Below are 17,607 nucleotides of genomic sequence, written 5' to 3'. Positions count from 1 at the left end.
AACCAATTTATTTTTTTTTTTTATTTTGTATGCATAACACTTAAGAAATTAAACGGTATATATATTTATTAAGTAACTTTAAATTTATTATTTTAGATCGGATCGGAGTTTTATTAGAAAAATATATTCTTGTTGTTCGGATTGGGTTTTTGTTAGAAAATATATATTTTAAATTGACGATCGAATTATTTCATTGTATTCATATCGGGTCAAGGAGTGTAGCAGTAAAAAAATCATCAAAATCGGAGTTAAAATAACCGTTAAATCTTGATTTTTCATTATAACCGTCGAAAAGTTTTATCCCTTACTTGATCTCTGAATGTTTATTTTTTTCGATTTCTGGCTATATGATCTCGAAGTATAAACAAACAAGTTTGATGGTTGGATCGTTGAAACTAGTTTTTTTGAATGCATATGCCATCAAAACAATATATTCACTAACAATTAAGAGTTTATTTATACTTTCGTTAAATATAACATAAGATTTTGTGGTATCCACTACTGTAAATATTTTAAATTGAAGATCAAATTCAGTCATTGTATTCATATAGGGTCAAGGAGTGTAGCTGTAAAAAAAATCATCAAAATCGGAGTTAAAATAACCATTAAATCTTGATTTTTCATTTATAACCATCGAAAAGTTTTGTCCCGTTACTTGATCAATGAATGTTTATTTTTTCAGATTTTTGGCGTATATGATCTCGAAGTATAAACAAACAAGTTTGACGGTTGGATCGTTGAAACTAGTTTTCGTAGAATGTGTATGCCATCAAAACAATATATTCACTAACAATTAAGAGTTTATTTATATTTTAGTTAAATATAACATAAGATTTTGTGGTATCCACTAGTGTAAATATTTTAAATTGAAGATCAAATTCAGTCATTGTATTCATATAGGGTCAAGGAGTGTAGCTGTAAAAAATCATCAAAATCAAAGTTAAAATAACCGTTAAATCATGATTTTTCATTTATAACCGTCGAAAAGTTTTGTCCCGTTACTTGATCTATGAATGTTTATTTTTTCCGATTTTTGGCGTATATGATCTCGAAGTATAAAAAAACAAGTTTGACGGTTGGATTAAAAAAACAAGTTTGACGGTTGGATCGTTGAAACTAGTTTCGTAGAATGCATATGCCATCAAAACAATATATTCACTAACAATTAAGAGTTTATTTATACTTTAGTTAAATATAACATAACATTTTGTGGTATCCACTAGTGCAAATGTTTTAAATTGAAGATCAAATTCAGTCATTGTATTCATATAGGGTCAAGGAGTGTAGCTGTAAAAAAAAATCATCAAAATCGGAGTTAAAATAACCGTTAAATCGTGATTTTTCATTTATAACTATCGAAAAGTTTTGTCCCGTTACTAGATCTCTGAATGTTTGTTTTTTTTGATTTTTGGGGTATACGATCTTGAAGTATATACAAACAAGTCTTATGGTTAGATCGTTGAAGTGTGTGTGTGTGTGTGTGTGTGTGTGTGTGCGTGTATATATATATTTATTTATTAAGTAGCTTTAAATTTATTTATTTTGTACATATAACACTTAAGAAATTGAATAGTATATACATTTATTAAGTAGCTTTCACCTTAATTATATTTTAAATCATAAAATAAAATTTTTTTATTTTTTTATTATTCATAACAATTATTTTTATAAATATTGTGCTACGAACCAATTTTTCGTCTCTCAAAAGTTTGCGCGACCAACAGTTCGTCGTGCAAAACTCAAAAAATTTGGGCGAGTACCAAAAATGGGACACGGGTTTTTAAAATTAAAAAAAAAAAACTTTAGACTTTGCGCGACCAATATTTTTTGTCGCGCAAAAATTTGGGCGGGTACCAAAAATGGGACACGGGAATTTTTTTTATATAATTGTTTTAGACTTTGCGCTACCAATATGTATTTTTCCTCGGGCAAAAATTTTAAGATTTTGGCGGGTACCAAAAATGGGATGCGGGAATTTTTTTAAAAAAAAATAATTTTTTAGACTTTGCGCGACCAATATTACTATATTCGTCGCGCAAAACTTTGCGAGACCAATATGTTTCGTCGCGCAAAACTTTGCGCGACCAATATATATTTTTCGTCGCGCAAAAATTTGGGCGGGTACCAAAAATGGGACGCGGGAATTTTTTTATATAATTTTTTTAGACTTTGCGCGACCAATATGTATTTTTCGTCGCACAAAAATTTAAAAATTTTGGCGGGTACCAAAAATGTGATGCGGGAATTTTTTTTTTAAAAAAATAATTTTTTTAGACTTTGCGCGACCAATATTACTATATTCGTCGCGCAAAACTTTGCGAGACCAATATTTTTCGTCGCGCAAAACTTTGCGCTACCAATATATGTTTTTCGTCGCGCAAAAATTTGGGCGGGTACCAAAAATGGGACGCGGGAATTTTTTTATATAATTATTTTAGACTTTGCGCGACCAATATGTATTTTTCGTCGCACAAAAATTTAAAAATTTTGGCGGGTACCAAAAATGGGATGCGGGATTTTTTTTTTTCAAAAAATAATTTTTTTTAGACTTTGCGCGACCAATATTTCTATATTCGTCGCGCAAAACTTTGCGAGACCAATATGTTTCGTCGCGCAAAACTTTGCGCGACCAACAGTATTTTCGTCGCGCAAAGTGATACGGTTTTTAAAAACCGAAATAACTCCTCCACCATTTTCTCAATTTCTTTCTCTACTCTTACCTCTCTTCTCTCTTTCCCTCTCCCCAAATCCCACCCTTTCTCTCACACTCACTCCTCTCACTTAATCTCTCATCTCTCTCTTCACTATCTCTCACTCTCACTCACTCTCTCATCTATCTTTTCACTATCTCTCACTCTCTCATCTCTCTATCACTATCTTATCTAATTCTCTCACTTCTCCCTCTCATTCTCACTCACTCTCAATCTTGCCAAAAGGTATATTCTCTCCAAATTTTAAATTTTTTTCATTAATATGTGTTTTTGGAGTTAGTTTTGAGTTTGTGTGGGGTTTGGGGTTGAGTAAAGGGGAGAGATTGGAGTTTGGGTTGGATTTGTGGTATAACAATTTTAGGGGAGATTATGCATTCTTTTTTTTGTTGTTGTTGTTATTTGACCATATTTGTTTTTTTTTGTAGGTAATCATTGAGACTTTGATGGCTAAAGTTGAGGATTAGGAAGCTATCAAAACATATTATCCACCACTACCACCACAATATGCTTGTATTAGGATTTTACTTTGTTAATTCATGTGTACATTTTGAATATTATATATATATAAATATTTATTGGATAATTTGATCACTATTTTTCATATGTAATTTTATTTTGAATATGTCAATTTAAATTAAAGTAATTAAGAAAAATCTTACAATTAAATTAAATTTAAAAAGTAAAAATTTGAAAAAATTACTATAATTAAATTAATATCAATTTAAATTAAAGTGATTTAAAAAAATCATACAATTAAATTATATTTAAAAAGTAAAAATTTTGAATAAATTAATATTAAAGAAATAATAATAAAAAGTAAAAATTAGTTTATTTTAATTAAAAAAATTTAAAACACAAAAAAATATTTCGTCGCGCAAATATTTGCGCGACGTTATTGTTCGTCGCGCAAAACTCTAAAAATGTGGGCGGGTACCAAAAATGGAACGCGGGAATTTTTTATTTTTTAAATTTTTTTGAGACTTTGCACGACCAATGTTTTTTGTCGCGCAAAACTTTGCGAGACGAATATTTTTCGTCGCGCAAAACTTTGCGAGACGAATATTTTTCGTCGCGCAAACCTTTGCGCGACCAATGTGTTTCGTCGCGCAAAGTTTTGCGGGACCAATATTTTTTCGTCGCGCAAAGTTTTGCGGGATCAATATTTTTTCGTCGCGCAAAGTTACTTTGCGCGACCAATATTTTTTCGTCGCGCAAAGTCACTTTGCGCGACCAATGAAAAAACTTGGTCGCGCAAAGTCTTTCTTCACGATCTTTGCGCGACGGATTCTGCGCGACGAAGTTTTTGTCGCGTAAAAATTTGTGCGACTACAATGTATTTTGCGCGACGAAATTATCTTCGTCGCGCAAAGTGTAAAATGTAGTAGTGTTATATTCACCCTTCGAAAGGTATTAGGATAACCTTTTTATTAAGGTTAAATTGAAAATTGATTCGATTTAGGATTTTCCTTAGAGGTTGTTGCTTATCATTAATTAGTATTATTTGATTATAAATAAAATATAATGTTTTAGTTGTGTAATACAGTATTTTATGAAATTTGTGTGAAAATAAGTGTTGAATAATATTTAAATTGTGCTAGGTGCTTTATGAAATTTAGGTTTATGTGCATGATCGTTGGTCTAAAAATAATATTATTTTTCTAATTAAATTACGTTGCAGTCTACTATAGACTGGTATCACTAAATTGGGAATACCTCTATTATTAGTTTAGACAATTGAGAGTATGTTAGTTTGAAGTGCTATATGCACTACTCTAAGTACCACCCTGTGATTGTGAGGTCTCACGTGGCGTAGGATTTTCCGGCGTTGAGACAGACCCCATACGTAGCATTGGATGTTCCGGCGTATGGGGAGATTTTGTGATTGTTAGGTCCCATGTGGCGTAGGTTTTCCGGAGTGAGGACAGACCTCATACGTGGCCTTGGATGTTCTGGCGTATGGGGGAGATTATGTAATGGTTAGGTCACACGTAGTGTAGGTTATCCGGCGTGTTGACAGACCCCATACGTGGCGTGGGATGTTCCGGCGTATGGGAAGATTTTGTGATTGTTAGATCTCACGTGGCATAGGTTATCCAGCTTGAGGACAGACCCCATACGTGGCTTTGGATGTTCCAGTGTATGGGGAAGATTATGTGATGGTTAGGTCACACGTAACGTAGGTTATCCGGCATATTGACAGATCCCATACTTGGCATTGGATTTTCCGGCGTATGAGTAGATTTTGTGATTGTTAGGTCCCACGTGGCGTAGGTTATCCGGTGTGAGGTCATGCCCCATACGTGGCGTTGGATGTTCCGGCGTATGGGGGAGATTATGTGATGATTAGGTCACACGTGGCGTAAGTTATCCGACGTATTGACATACCCCATTCGTGGCGTTGGATGTTCCGGCGTATGGGGAGATTTTGTGATTGTTAGGTCCTACATGGCGTAGGTTATCCAGCGTGAGGACAGACCCCATACGTGGCGTTGGATGTTCCCGCGTATGGGGGAGATTATGTGATGGTTAGGTCACACGTGGCGTAGGCTTTCCAGTGTGTTGACAGACCCCATACGTGGCTTTGAATTTTTTGACGTATGGGGAGATTATGTGATTACCAGGGAGATGAATAAAGGATTGTTATGTTATATTGGGAAAGACATGTTTGTATAAAGAACTTTGATCCCCCAGTAAGGGTACGTAGGCAGCCTAGGGTAGTGCCTAGGTGCAGTCGTGGGCTAAACTTTACTTATGTTGTTTTAGTGGGTGGGGTGCTGAATTTGTAGTTGGTTTTGAAATTCGGATGGAAACGAGGCTTTGATTAAAAAGTTATTGTATGTTTATTACACTAGGCATTCATAAATAAGTTTGGGTTTGTTATATGCATTGTTTAATGCATTAATTTGATTCAAGAGCATTGCTGGCGATTCTGTTTCCAGTTATTTGAAGGCCAGAGGTCGTTTATGTGAATTGCATGAAGTTATATTGTGCGTGCTGCCTATTGGGATATTAAATTGTGAATTTTGTGCAAGTTGAAATTTGGGGAATGTTCAATTTACAGGGGAGACTCTGCCCATATTTCAGTAGAAAGTCTCGTGCCCTTATTTCTTTTTGGGAAAAAGGATATAGTTTTAGAAGTCGGCCCGACATCGGGGTGATGTCGGGAATTTCCACAGGATTTGTCTCGAGTTTCGGAAAATTCGGGGCGAGTCTTGTCACTAAAGCAGAGTGAAGATCAAAACAAAAAGAAACATCTTGAAAAGCAATTACAAAAAATGGTATTCTTAATGTTCTCAACTTTAAGAACATGAGCTGGATTAAACACATATTTACAGCTTTCAGGAACTTCTTTGTTGGTGCATTTTTATCTCCGTTCAAATATGAGTTGGATTTCATTTCAATGCATTGTCATTGGTATCCAAACCTTCTCTTGGAATTTCTTTTATATTGTTCTTGTTCAAATTATTTGATTTTCATAGAATATCAACGATTCATGGGACACTGCTGTCCTACTTGGTTCTGGTTAAGGTTGTACAATGTTGTCTTTTGAAGATTTAAGTAGCTCTTCCTTGATAACTATCTTTTAGTTTTCCCTTTTGCTAATCTAGTGGCAGAATTTATTGTTCGATATACCCTGTCATATTTGTTAATTATTATTAAATTAGGAACTCATTTAGTGCCTTCTTGCAAATGGTACCTTAGCATTTTATATCGACAATCATTGTCAGGGTAAGGAACCAGAAAGAGGCTTTAATGAACCTGCCGCAGAACCTGGCAGTCTGATTCTTGACGGAAGCATCGTCTATTCTTCGGAGGTCTGCCATTAGACACTTTGTTAAGAATACCGGGGATTGATTTTTTTTTTTTTTTTTTTTTTTGTCAAGTCTGAAACTTCATTCCAAGGCCGAAAATTCGGCAAAAGATCTTACAATAAAGGAAAAGCAAAACTGAAAGCCTTTTAACTGAATCCATACAACCCAGCAAAGAAAAGCTTTCAACCCAAAACAAAAATAAACTTAAGGAGGACATGGGAGTCCATCCAAGACCAGAACTTGCACCAGAGACAATGGTGGTCGTGAGACCCAGCTTCTAGCTAAATCTGAAGGGGGTTTGGGGTTTAGAGACTTATACGATTTCAACTTAGTCTTACTTGCTAAGCAAAGCTGGAGAATCCTCAATAACCCACCTGCTTTATGGGTTAAACTTTTAAAGGCTTGATACTTTCCAGATTGTGACTTTAAGGATGCTACCTTGGGGCATCGACCTTCATGGATATGGAGAAGCTTATTGGCAGGCAGAGATACTGTGATGAACAATGCTAGAAGGCAAATAATGAATGGGGAGAGTACTAGTATTTGGGCTGATAATTGGGTTCCTGAGGTAGGGATTATTACTCCGCTTGTTCCAATACCTATCAACGCCCCTCAACTGGTTTCAGAAATTATTGATGTGAGGAGTGGTTCTTGGAACTTAGACTCGGTGGCAAGCTATCTGAGTTGGGAAACAAAAAGACGAATCCTTTCAATACCTATGGGGGACTCATGGCACCATGATAGAGTTGTCTGGCCCTGGACTTCTAATGGATTGTATTCGGTGAGATCAGGATATCACGTTCTTCATTCAACACATAGAGCGTTGGCTATGGGGAATTCGCATTCGTCCCATATTATACCCATCCAGGTTTGGCAAGCAATCTGGCAGATTAGCACTCTGCCAAAAATCTAGATGTTCATGTGGCGAATTGTCGCCAATGTGGTTCCAACTAGGTTGAATTTATTTCGAAAAAATATTTGTGGCTCTTCTATCTGCTCTTTGTGTGATCAGTTTGAAGAAACGATTGAACACTTGCTTTTTCTCTGCCCCTGGACTCAGGCAGTATGGTTTGGGTCCCCTTTGTCATTGCAAATTGATCAACAACGTTTGAGAACTTTTGATGTGTGGTTTAATGAAGTTTTGAGTATTAGATTGGGGTCTAAGCAAGACAAGTTGGATATGCTTACCCTTTTAAGTTTTTTCCTTTGGGAGATTTGGAAAACCAGGTGCAAGGCTGTCATTGAAGGGAGCACCATTGACCTGGCCAAGGTTATTGAGAATGCGCTAAGAGCTCAAAGGGAGTTTATTGAAATCCGAAGGGTTCCTGGTGATGATGTGGCCGTGAACAGCATTTTGAATGTCCATCCTGCTTCTTGGAATGCACCTTCAGGTGATTTTGTGAAAATAAATGTGGATGGAGGATGGATTGGTGACACTCTTAAAGGTGGTGTTGGTGTTGTTATTAGAAATACTGATGGTCAATTTGTTGGGGGTTTAGCTGGTCCTATTTGCTGTGATTCAGCACTAGCTGCGGAAGCTCATTCAGCAATTAGAGGGCTTGCTTTGTCAGCTAACCTTGGCTTTAAAGATGTCATTGTGGAAACAGACTCAAAATTGCTTATCAATGGGATAAATGGTGACTTTAGAAACAAGTGTGGTCCATTATTCCCCTTCTTGAGGAGCTTCACAGAATCTGTGGGTATGCATGAGGTTCGATGGAGCTGGGTGCATAGAGATTTAAATTGGGCGGCTCATGAATACGGGGGATTGATGGTAAACAATCTCTTTAGGATTTTTAGGACAATTATCTTAGACTGATCTTTATTTCTGGGCAGTTCATACAGGACATACTAGGTCAAGGGAACGGGGAGAACCTTATCCCAGAGCCAAGTCCATCTCAAACTCCTGAAGAAGTAAATTCTTCTCCATTTTTATTTATGATTATTATATACTCCAACTTAAACTTACCATTATCTACTTGGTATCAGGCTGCTGGCCCTGAAAGTGTGCAAGCCACAACAGGGCACGGGATAGGCATCCCAACCTATGAGATCTTCGAGCCTATCACTGCACCTGAACAAGCCACTGATACTAATTATGGGCAAAAAGTCCCTGAACAAGCTACTATCTCTGAAGAAGATCGAGTGCTGCTCCAACTTTCTTCTGCCAAACAGCTTCTTCAACTTCGGGATGAAACACATGCCTCAAATGCAGCAAAGCAAGCCAAACAAACTCTCAGGACTTGACTTTCCAGAGACCTGGAAACTTTTTCCGCTGAAGAAAACTTTGGAGAGCTAAAGGAGGCTCTGGAAGTCCTGCATGCTCAGAACCTGCTCCCTGAACGACTGCTAAACAGGCTTCGCCAAATGTTCAACCATTTTGATGCTCATATTGCTGAAAACATCCAAGAGAAACAAGAACTCCACCACCAATACAAAGATGAGGATATCTTATATGTACGTATGGGTAGAGATATTTTAGCATGCAACTTCCGTACAAGAAGTTCGTTCATCAACACGCTAGCCTATTCTGATCAGACCAAAAAGTGCTCATATGAAAGCATACTCATTTTCACGCTGTTGGCCGACACCAGTTCCTAAACCGTTTCCTCATCATGTAAAGGTTGAAAGAGACACTGATATGGATGCGATATTATTCTCATGCAAAACCGATAATCCGGTATACAGTCGTTATCCGATTTGGGAATCTTTTTTCATGGTTGCGCTTCCCAGTGGGTGCAAATCACTCAATTTACCTCTGAGTTTCCTTCCTTGTTTTGATCAAACCAGACAAATAGAGTCATATGTGTTGGGGACATATAATGACTTAATCTTGTGCTGCGCTGAGGATAGTCATTTTGCACGTGATTACATCCGCAATCCATACACCAAGCAATGGATTGCTCTTCCTCCCACCCCTCGAGTTTATCGGGGACCAGTACTAACGGGATTCATGTGCGACCATCCCTACTATAACCGTGAGGAACTTGTCGGTAATCGAACAAGTTCTAATAACATCAAGCTTAATGCTGAGTATAAGTACAGGGTCGTGCGAATTCCTGCAGTTCAAAAGAATTGTTTGGAGTTCACAGTGGATATCTACTCTTCTGAGACCAGTGAATGGAGAGAGTCAGTTATATCGAGCTCCCGAGGATTTAGTTTTGCTTCTCACTCTCGAACTCCAGGCGTTGCTTACAATGGAATGATATACTGGTTGGGTTTCGGTGGCCTTCTTATTGGGGTGGATCCGTTCAACAACATTAACCGCACTATTTCGACCGGTGCTAGTGCTAATACTACTGGTGATATTGTCGTCAACAACGAATTATGTCGTTTCGTTCAATTCCATAAGCCCGAATACAACATTGAACGTGTTGAGTGCCTAGGTGTGTGTCAAGGGTGTCTGCGAATGTGCCATTTTGATCTGGAGGATCCCTACCCAAGTGGCATTGTGTGTGTTTGGGAGCTGAAAGAAGTCGAAGAAGAAGATGATCAGAAGGCGGATGGAATTGCAGGCAGATTGATGAAATGGTGTTTGATTAAAAAGGTTAACCTGAAGGAAATATTGGTTGCAGGAAATTCAGACATTGCTCAATGGCAGGCAATGTCGAAAGGACGGTGCTTTGCCAGGGTGCGGGCTTTTGACACAAACGATGAGGATATTTTGTAGATAGAATTGGAACGAGATACTGTAACATGCCACTTTCGTACAAGAACTTCCTTCGTTCGAGAGAGAATCAGGACAAGAGATGGAATTGATGATGAGTTGACAAAGGCCTTCCCACTTTTGCTCCCACGTTGGCCCACACTTCTTCCTAATTAAACGACTAATTATTTCCAAACCAAGTGCCCACAATTTGTTTCTTTTTTTTTTTCTTTTTTTTTTTGGGGCTTAAAATTTCATTGTAGTCTTTTCTGTTTAGTGATCTTTAAAAAGAAAAAAAAAGAAAAAGTGGTCTTATATTATTGGGTATCATGTAGAGTCAGAACAAGTACTCTATGTATTTAAATATTAGAATTATACTAAACTTTTATGATTTTGGTATATCAGTGTGCTCTTGTGACTATTGCATTTCTCATTTTGTTTCGTTTTTACTTTTTTATTTATTTATTTTTTTTAACCTTGCGTTAACTTTTTTTGCATTTTGAAATCCTTATGGGAGAAGAGATTTAAACTCGAGACATCAATTCTTTTAACAATAGAAAAAGAAAACTTTCACTAAACTAGTAGCTAGTTGGTTAATTTATTCTATCATTAAGCACGTATATAAGTATAACGAAAAAAAAAAAATATGCATTGTTGTGTATACTATTGAAAAAAAAAAAATCAATTCTAACTACACTTGTGTACACAATACAAAAAATGTGGCAAGAGACTGAAAGGCGAAATTTACATATTCTTTCGCATGACATATACATGTATTAATAGGTTAAAAGATTTCATAAACAAGAATATTATGCTTTGGAATTTGAAGAGAACATTAACCAAAAAGTAATGGGCTCCCTAAACCACTTCTTTAGACAAATTTTAGAGAGAATAATGCTACTCTTATCACATTTGTATACCATATCCTTATACCATCTTATGTGACAGCTGAGGTGGACAGCCACATCAATTAAAATTATTTAATATTTTCTTTTCTTTTATGATTTATTCAAGTATTTGTTTTTCTAATTGTCTTAATTAAAATACACTTCATTGATTTAATTGATATGACATATAATATGGACATGCCACATCATGTGGTATAGAAATGTGGGATAAAAATGTGGTAAGTGTAGCATTACTCTTGAAAAAATACAACTCCAGCCATGCTCCATATATCAGATTCCGAGCCTTTGCATTTACAAAGTACGCATTTACCCACATTTCGCAACATCTGGATCGGCCAAGCAATCCTATGCTTATAAATTAGCCACATCAGCTAGGACAAATTTTTATTTTTATTTATTCCAAATTGACATCTCTCTCTCTCTCCTTTTGATCTTTTCATCCGAGCTTGAAAAAACCAGAGTCAAGACAAAAATCTCCATCATTTAAGAAATTATGTGGATCAAAATTCATGCGCTTGAAGAATCAATTCGAGCAGTATCTTGGTATTTAAAAGCTATCAATTAGAAGAATATTGATATGCTGCAGTGGTTGTAAAATTTTTTTCTTCTTCTTCCAGAAATATGAAACAATCGCTTGCAATAGCTACGTGTGAAAAACAAATCAGAAAGATGAGATAGTAGGCAAAAGAGGAAAGATTCGTGTTTTTGGTTTAAGATAGGATTCATTAATCCCAAAGGCAAAACCAACGAAAACACACAAAGACCAAAAGGCTGGAACTAACAAAGAAAAATGAACAGTTTTTTTTTTTTTTCTTTTTTTTGGGTCGAAGGGATACAAACAAAGGTACATATGGCGGACATAACACTAGATAGAACAAAAAACATAACATCAGAAAAAACATGGACTGTCCAAGAAGCTTCAGGTCGACTCTCAAAGTCGAGGAGGAGTTTGAGGAGAAATGGGGAGGACGGAGTTGTTTGAGAGGAGAGAGATAAGAGCAACGGCGTCAAGTTACCGTCATTAAATTTTTTTTATTTTTTAAAGTATCATATATTACCTTATCTAACATGGCCAAGTTATAAACATTGGATTGGTTAGACGATTCAGATGTTGTGAAATGCAAATAAATGTGTGAATTCTAAATATAGAGACTTAGGATCCCTCCCGATCCACCTTCTAAAATAGGGAGACTTTCAGGAGCTTCTAAAGATTATTTTAAATTTTTAATTAATGCTAATTATTTTTAAATGTAATATATAAAGCAAAACTTACTCTCCCTCAATGGTAGAAAACCCTAAGGAAAGAAATCCCAGCCGCAGCCCCCTTTGCCCTCCTTTTCCCCTCTCATCCTCTTTCCTCTCAATCCCTCCCTTTTCCCTCCGGAGCCTCCTTTATATCGTATTGAAATTTTTTAGTTCTCCAAGACGTTTCCACTGCGCATCCTTATAGGCGAATCTGCTACCAAAGGAAGCAATAGTGAACTAAAGATGAATATTGATGATCTTCCTCAACATCTGTTGGTTGAAATCCTTTGTCGACTTCCTCGCAATAAAATCGTTTTTCAATGTAAGTGTGTGTCTAAACGTTGGTCTGCTGTAATCTCGAATTCTTATTTTGTCCTACGCTTTCTCTCTGTGCGAAAAGGTACAACTGAGGACACATTATTTTTTGAGGCAACCAAACGAAATAACACATTATTTTTTGAGGCAACCAAACGAAATAAACGAGATAAGGAATTTGTTACCATGTGCGCACTTTCGTCTGGGTTCAGGACCCGCAAGTTCTTTCTTAGTTTCGTCCCTGGCTTTGGTCGGCTAGCTGTGGTCGCGACGTATAATGATTTAATCTTGTGCTGCCCAGAGGATGGTCTTTCACGTGATTACTACATCTGTAATCCATACACCAAGCAATGGGTTGCTCTTCCTCCAGCACCAAGAGTTCATCGAGCAGTAGCAAAAACGGGATTCATATGCGACGGTGCCTACTATAACTGCAAGGAGCTCGAAGGTGATCGTATAACTAGTACAAATGCTGGCATCGAGCTTAATTCTGAGTATAGGTACAGAGTTGTGAACCGAATTCGTCAGCGTGGACCGAATCCCTCGCACTTCAGGGTGGAGATCTTCTCATCGGAGACCGGTGAATGGACACAGTCAGTTATACAATGCCCCCAAGACTTCCTTAACTTTGATGACATCAATCCGGTAATGCTTGCCTACAAAGGAATGTTGTATTGGTCTGCTAATGGTGGAATTCTTATGGCGTTGGATCCCTTCAACAACAACCCTAAGACCACAAGTGGTAGTGGTAGTACTAGTGCTTATATTTTTGAGAATCAATTCTGTCGTTTCACTGCATTTGATAAGCCTGCTTTTGCACCCGAAGACACTGATATATGTCTTCAGTGTCTAAGCGTGTGCCAAGGGCGTTTACGGATGTGCTACTCAGGGACTGGCAAGACTCGGAGTGTTTGGGAGTGGAAAGAAGTACAAGAGCAGTCGCATGGGGGCAAATTAATGAAATGGTTTTTGATAAAAAAGTTTTCGTGGCATCAACTGGTTACGGAGAATAATCCAGTAATTAGTATGTACGCATTGTGGCGGACTAGGGTGTTGGCTTTAGACCCAAAAGATGAGGATATCTTATATGTAGCTCTGGATGGAGATATTGTAGCATGCGACTTCCGTACACGAACTTCGTTCAAGAGACGTGGAGGGAGGCCCAAAAATGCTCGGAGTCTTTATGACGCTGAAGCCTACTCATTTTCACGCCCATCTTGGCCGACACCAGTTCCTAAACCGTTTCCTCGTGATGATGATGTATTGGTTGAAAGATACACTGATATGGATGTGATGTTATTCTTTTCCAAAACCAATAATCCAATAAACAGAATCTATCCGATTTGGGAATCTTTCATCATGGCTGCGCTTCCGAGCGGGTGCAAATCACGCAGTTTATCTCTCAGTTTCCTTCCTTGTTTTGATCAAACCAGACAAATCGAGTCATATGTGTTGGGGACATATAATGACTTAATCTTGTGCTGCGTAGAGGATGGATTTGCACGTGATTATTCCATCTGCAATCCATACACCAAGCAATGGATTGCTCTTCCTCCCACCCCTCGTGTTCATCTGGAATCAGTACTAACGGGATTCACGTGCGATCATCACTACTATAACCGGGAGGAAATGATGGATGATCGGACAAGTACTTCCAACAACAAGCTTGATTATAGGTACAGGGTGGTGCGAATTCCTGCACCTGTAGTTGAACATAATTTATTGGAATTCACTGTGGAAATCTTCTCTTCTGAGACTGGTGAATGGAGAGAGTCAGTTATATCGAGCTCCCGAGGATTTAGTTTTACTTGTCACTCTTGTACTCCAGGCGTTGCTTACAATGGAATGGTGTGCTGGTTGGTTTTTGGTGGGCTTCTTATTGGGGTGGATCCGTTCAACAACATAAACAACAGTATTTCGACAGGTGCTAATATTACTGGTGACATTGTCGTCAACAACGAATTATGTCGTTTCGTTCAATTCCATAAGCCCGAATACAAGATTGAACGTGTTGAGTGCCTAGGTGTGTGTCGAGGGCGTCTGCGGATGTGCCATTTTGATCTGGAGGATCCCCGCCGAAGTGGCATTGTGTGTGTTTGGGAGTTGAAAGAAGTCGAAGAAGAAGATGATCAGCAGGCGGATGGTGCAAGCAGATTGATGAAATGGTGTTTGATAAAAAAGGTTGACCTGAAGGAATTAGTTGCTGAAAATCCACAAATTGGTGAATGTTGGGCAACGGGGACGATAGGATGGTGCTTTGCCAGGGTGCGGGCTTTTGACACAAACGATGAGGATATTTTATATCTAGATTTGGGTGGAGATATTGTGACCTTCAACTTCGGTAAAAGAACTGCGTTTGTTCGAGGGAGAATGAGTCCAGGAGGTGGAACCATGTCTTTTAATGCGTTGACGAAGGCCTTCCCACTTTCGCTCCCACGTTGGCCTACACCACTTCCTAATTAAACTAGACCCATTATTTCCAATCCAAGTGCAACTGACGACAATTTGCGGTTTTATCTTATGATATTTAAACATATTCTACCAAATAAATTAGATTTTGACTTTATAATGTTTCACATTGGCTTTCTATGAACACGAAAATGGGCATCTAGTGGGTTGATTGAAAGTAAAATTGAGATTTGCCGCTACCCGTAGGCATTAATGGCCAAGATTTTTATTGTTCAGCGAAATGCTGGCTGATTGCTATCCATTCTCTAAGGGACACGGGTCTCCAACGGTCCATGAGTTCAGAGAGAGTTAATTAGTGAGAGGAGGAGGCTTTCTGTTTTCAATTGCACGACTTCACAAGCTGATTAAAAAAATAAAGTCTTGCATCACAAGCAAACAACTGTTTCGCTATACTGACTGCGGATGTGCCATCTCGATCTGGAGGATCCCTGCAAAAGTGGCATTAATATTGTGTGTGTTTGGGAGTCGAAGGAAGTAGAAGAAGAAGAAGGTGATTAGTGTTGGTTTTCACAAGGCATTGCAAACATGTTTGAGTTGAAATTAGTTCTACATTGAAAACTAGAGTTTCTTAAAAGTGTTAATAAGCATTACTCTTGGAAATAGAATAGTTTGGATTGTGTTATGCAAGTGGCCCAATTGAGTGGCTCGTGGGTTTTGGTATTTGGGTCAATGCCTAATTAGTTGGGTCAATTGTTAATTAATATATATATATATATATAATATATTTAATTAATCAGAAGATGGGCCTTGGGCCTCTTGGGCTTTGTGATTTAAAAAATACGTTGATAAAGGCCAATGGTTAATTTCTTCTGGCACTAATCATACGGGGTTTGCTTGAATTCAATTCAGTGATTGTTATTAAATGAAAACATATAAGACTTGTACACCATGGACTTTATGAAAATACGAATACATATCTGATAGTAACATGTGGATATGATCTAAGGCTGTATAAGAAAGATGAAAAGAATAATGATAAGTATCCTCGGCGAGATCATAATATAATTAATAAACCTCTCTCTAAATATATGTCCTGATTTTTACTTTTATTAGGATGATCATATATATGGTGCCCTCAAAAGTTCATTTCAGAAAACAAACTAGGTAGGGATGGCAATGTTCTCCAAGGGTGAGGGTCTTCAACCCTAATGGGTCGGATATGAGGATAGAAATTAGACAGAGTTGACCAAAAATTGAACTGAACCTGATTGGTCCAGTTTTGATTTTTGTAGTGAAAAATTTGGACTGGAACAAACAGGCTGGCTAGCTGTGTATTTTTTATTTTTTAAATACAATATTTAACACTAATGCTAAATTTCTAAAATCATAACTAATCTTTCCTAAGCCCAATGATAAGTCCATAAATATACTCATTTATGTTCTCTTTTTACTTAGGTTTTGTTGGAGAATTAGATTTAAAAATGGCTTATTACTTTACCTTTTTTATTTTCAGCTTTTCTGCTCTCTTAGAAGGTTTTTAAGGGAAAATCAACTTTTCGGAGGAATTTATTTTAGCACAAGGCCAAATGGAGATGAAAGCTAACATCTTGAAGTTCAATCTTTGATTTTTCTAGAATTTTCTACCACGCCAATTGGTACAGTATTACAAGTAAAGTTAGCCTACGTGCAGACAGGATAGCATATTACGTGAATGTGAAGAAACGGAAGCCTTCCAGAATTTTTCAAGTTATATGCAATATATGGTTGGAAAGATAAGACATTTATCTTTCTAAAATATGTTTTTACTGATTTTTCTAGAAGGCCGAAATCCCCAAATCGTGTGACAATTGGGCTGAGTTGTATTTCTCTGTGGAGTTAGGAATTGTGATCTTTACTTTCCTATTTAGATTCCTTGTTTACCAAGACTTCTTGGATGACTTTCAGTCAATTTTAGGGTTTAGGACTCTAATATAAGTCATATAAAAGGCTAGCCAAGGCTCCCAAACAAGCATTCACGTCCTAAGGAGATCAACTGCGCAAGAGGAGAAAGCTGCCAACGAGTTCTCTCTTTTCCTTTCTTCTTTTAATTTTCAGTTCTTATGTATTTATTTTTGAGTTCATCCAAGAATATGAGTAACTAATTTCTTGTTAGTTAGGGCTTAATCCTGAAGCCCTAAATATGATTTCAATTTTATAAACAAGTTTGAATGAATTTTCCAGTTTCTACAAGCGTGATAATTTTGGTTTCTCTATGTTATGCGAATTCTGATATTTTGTTTCTTTGAGTAGCTAACTTTGAAGCATGTATTTGAATTAAATTATTGTAGAAGATAGGTCAATTGCCATATTGAATGTGTTTTTGTTTGCAACGAATAATTGGATTAAGAACTAGTTAGTTATGAGAAATCGATTCTTGAATTCCTAATAACAAATGTCATGTTCTAGGGTTTTTGTGACACTCATATCCTCTTTGATCGTAATGGATTCTTGATTGTTAATTTGAGTAAATGTCATACACGCATTTAGAAATGTACTCATTTAGGAATACACGCATTGATGTA

The 17,607-nt window shown here is 37.1% G+C and overlaps 1 protein-coding gene across 1 annotated transcript; it reads left to right on the top strand.

Annotated features, from left to right (window-relative positions):
• Nucleotides 1–13,274: 13,274 nt before the first annotated feature.
• Nucleotides 13,275–15,236, top strand: LOC117632793. Its single transcript, XM_034366373.1, has one exon. The coding sequence runs from the start codon at nucleotides 13,286–13,288 to the stop codon at nucleotides 15,098–15,100; it is 1,815 nt and encodes a 604-aa protein (XP_034222264.1). The 5' UTR covers nucleotides 13,275–13,285; the 3' UTR covers nucleotides 15,101–15,236.
• The last annotated feature ends 2,371 nt before the right edge of the window (nucleotides 15,237–17,607 follow it).

This window comes from Prunus dulcis, chromosome 6 (assembly GCF_902201215.1).
Source record: "Prunus dulcis chromosome 6, ALMONDv2, whole genome shotgun sequence".
Classification (NCBI taxonomy): Eukaryota; Viridiplantae; Streptophyta; class Magnoliopsida; order Rosales; family Rosaceae; genus Prunus; species Prunus dulcis.
This window is presented reverse-complemented; position numbering and strand designations above follow the sequence as displayed.

Coding starts and splice junctions, on each gene's coding strand:
- LOC117632793 (XM_034366373.1), top strand. CDS start 13,286: ATGCTTGCCTACAAAGGAATGTTGTATTGGTCTGCTAATGGTGGAATT.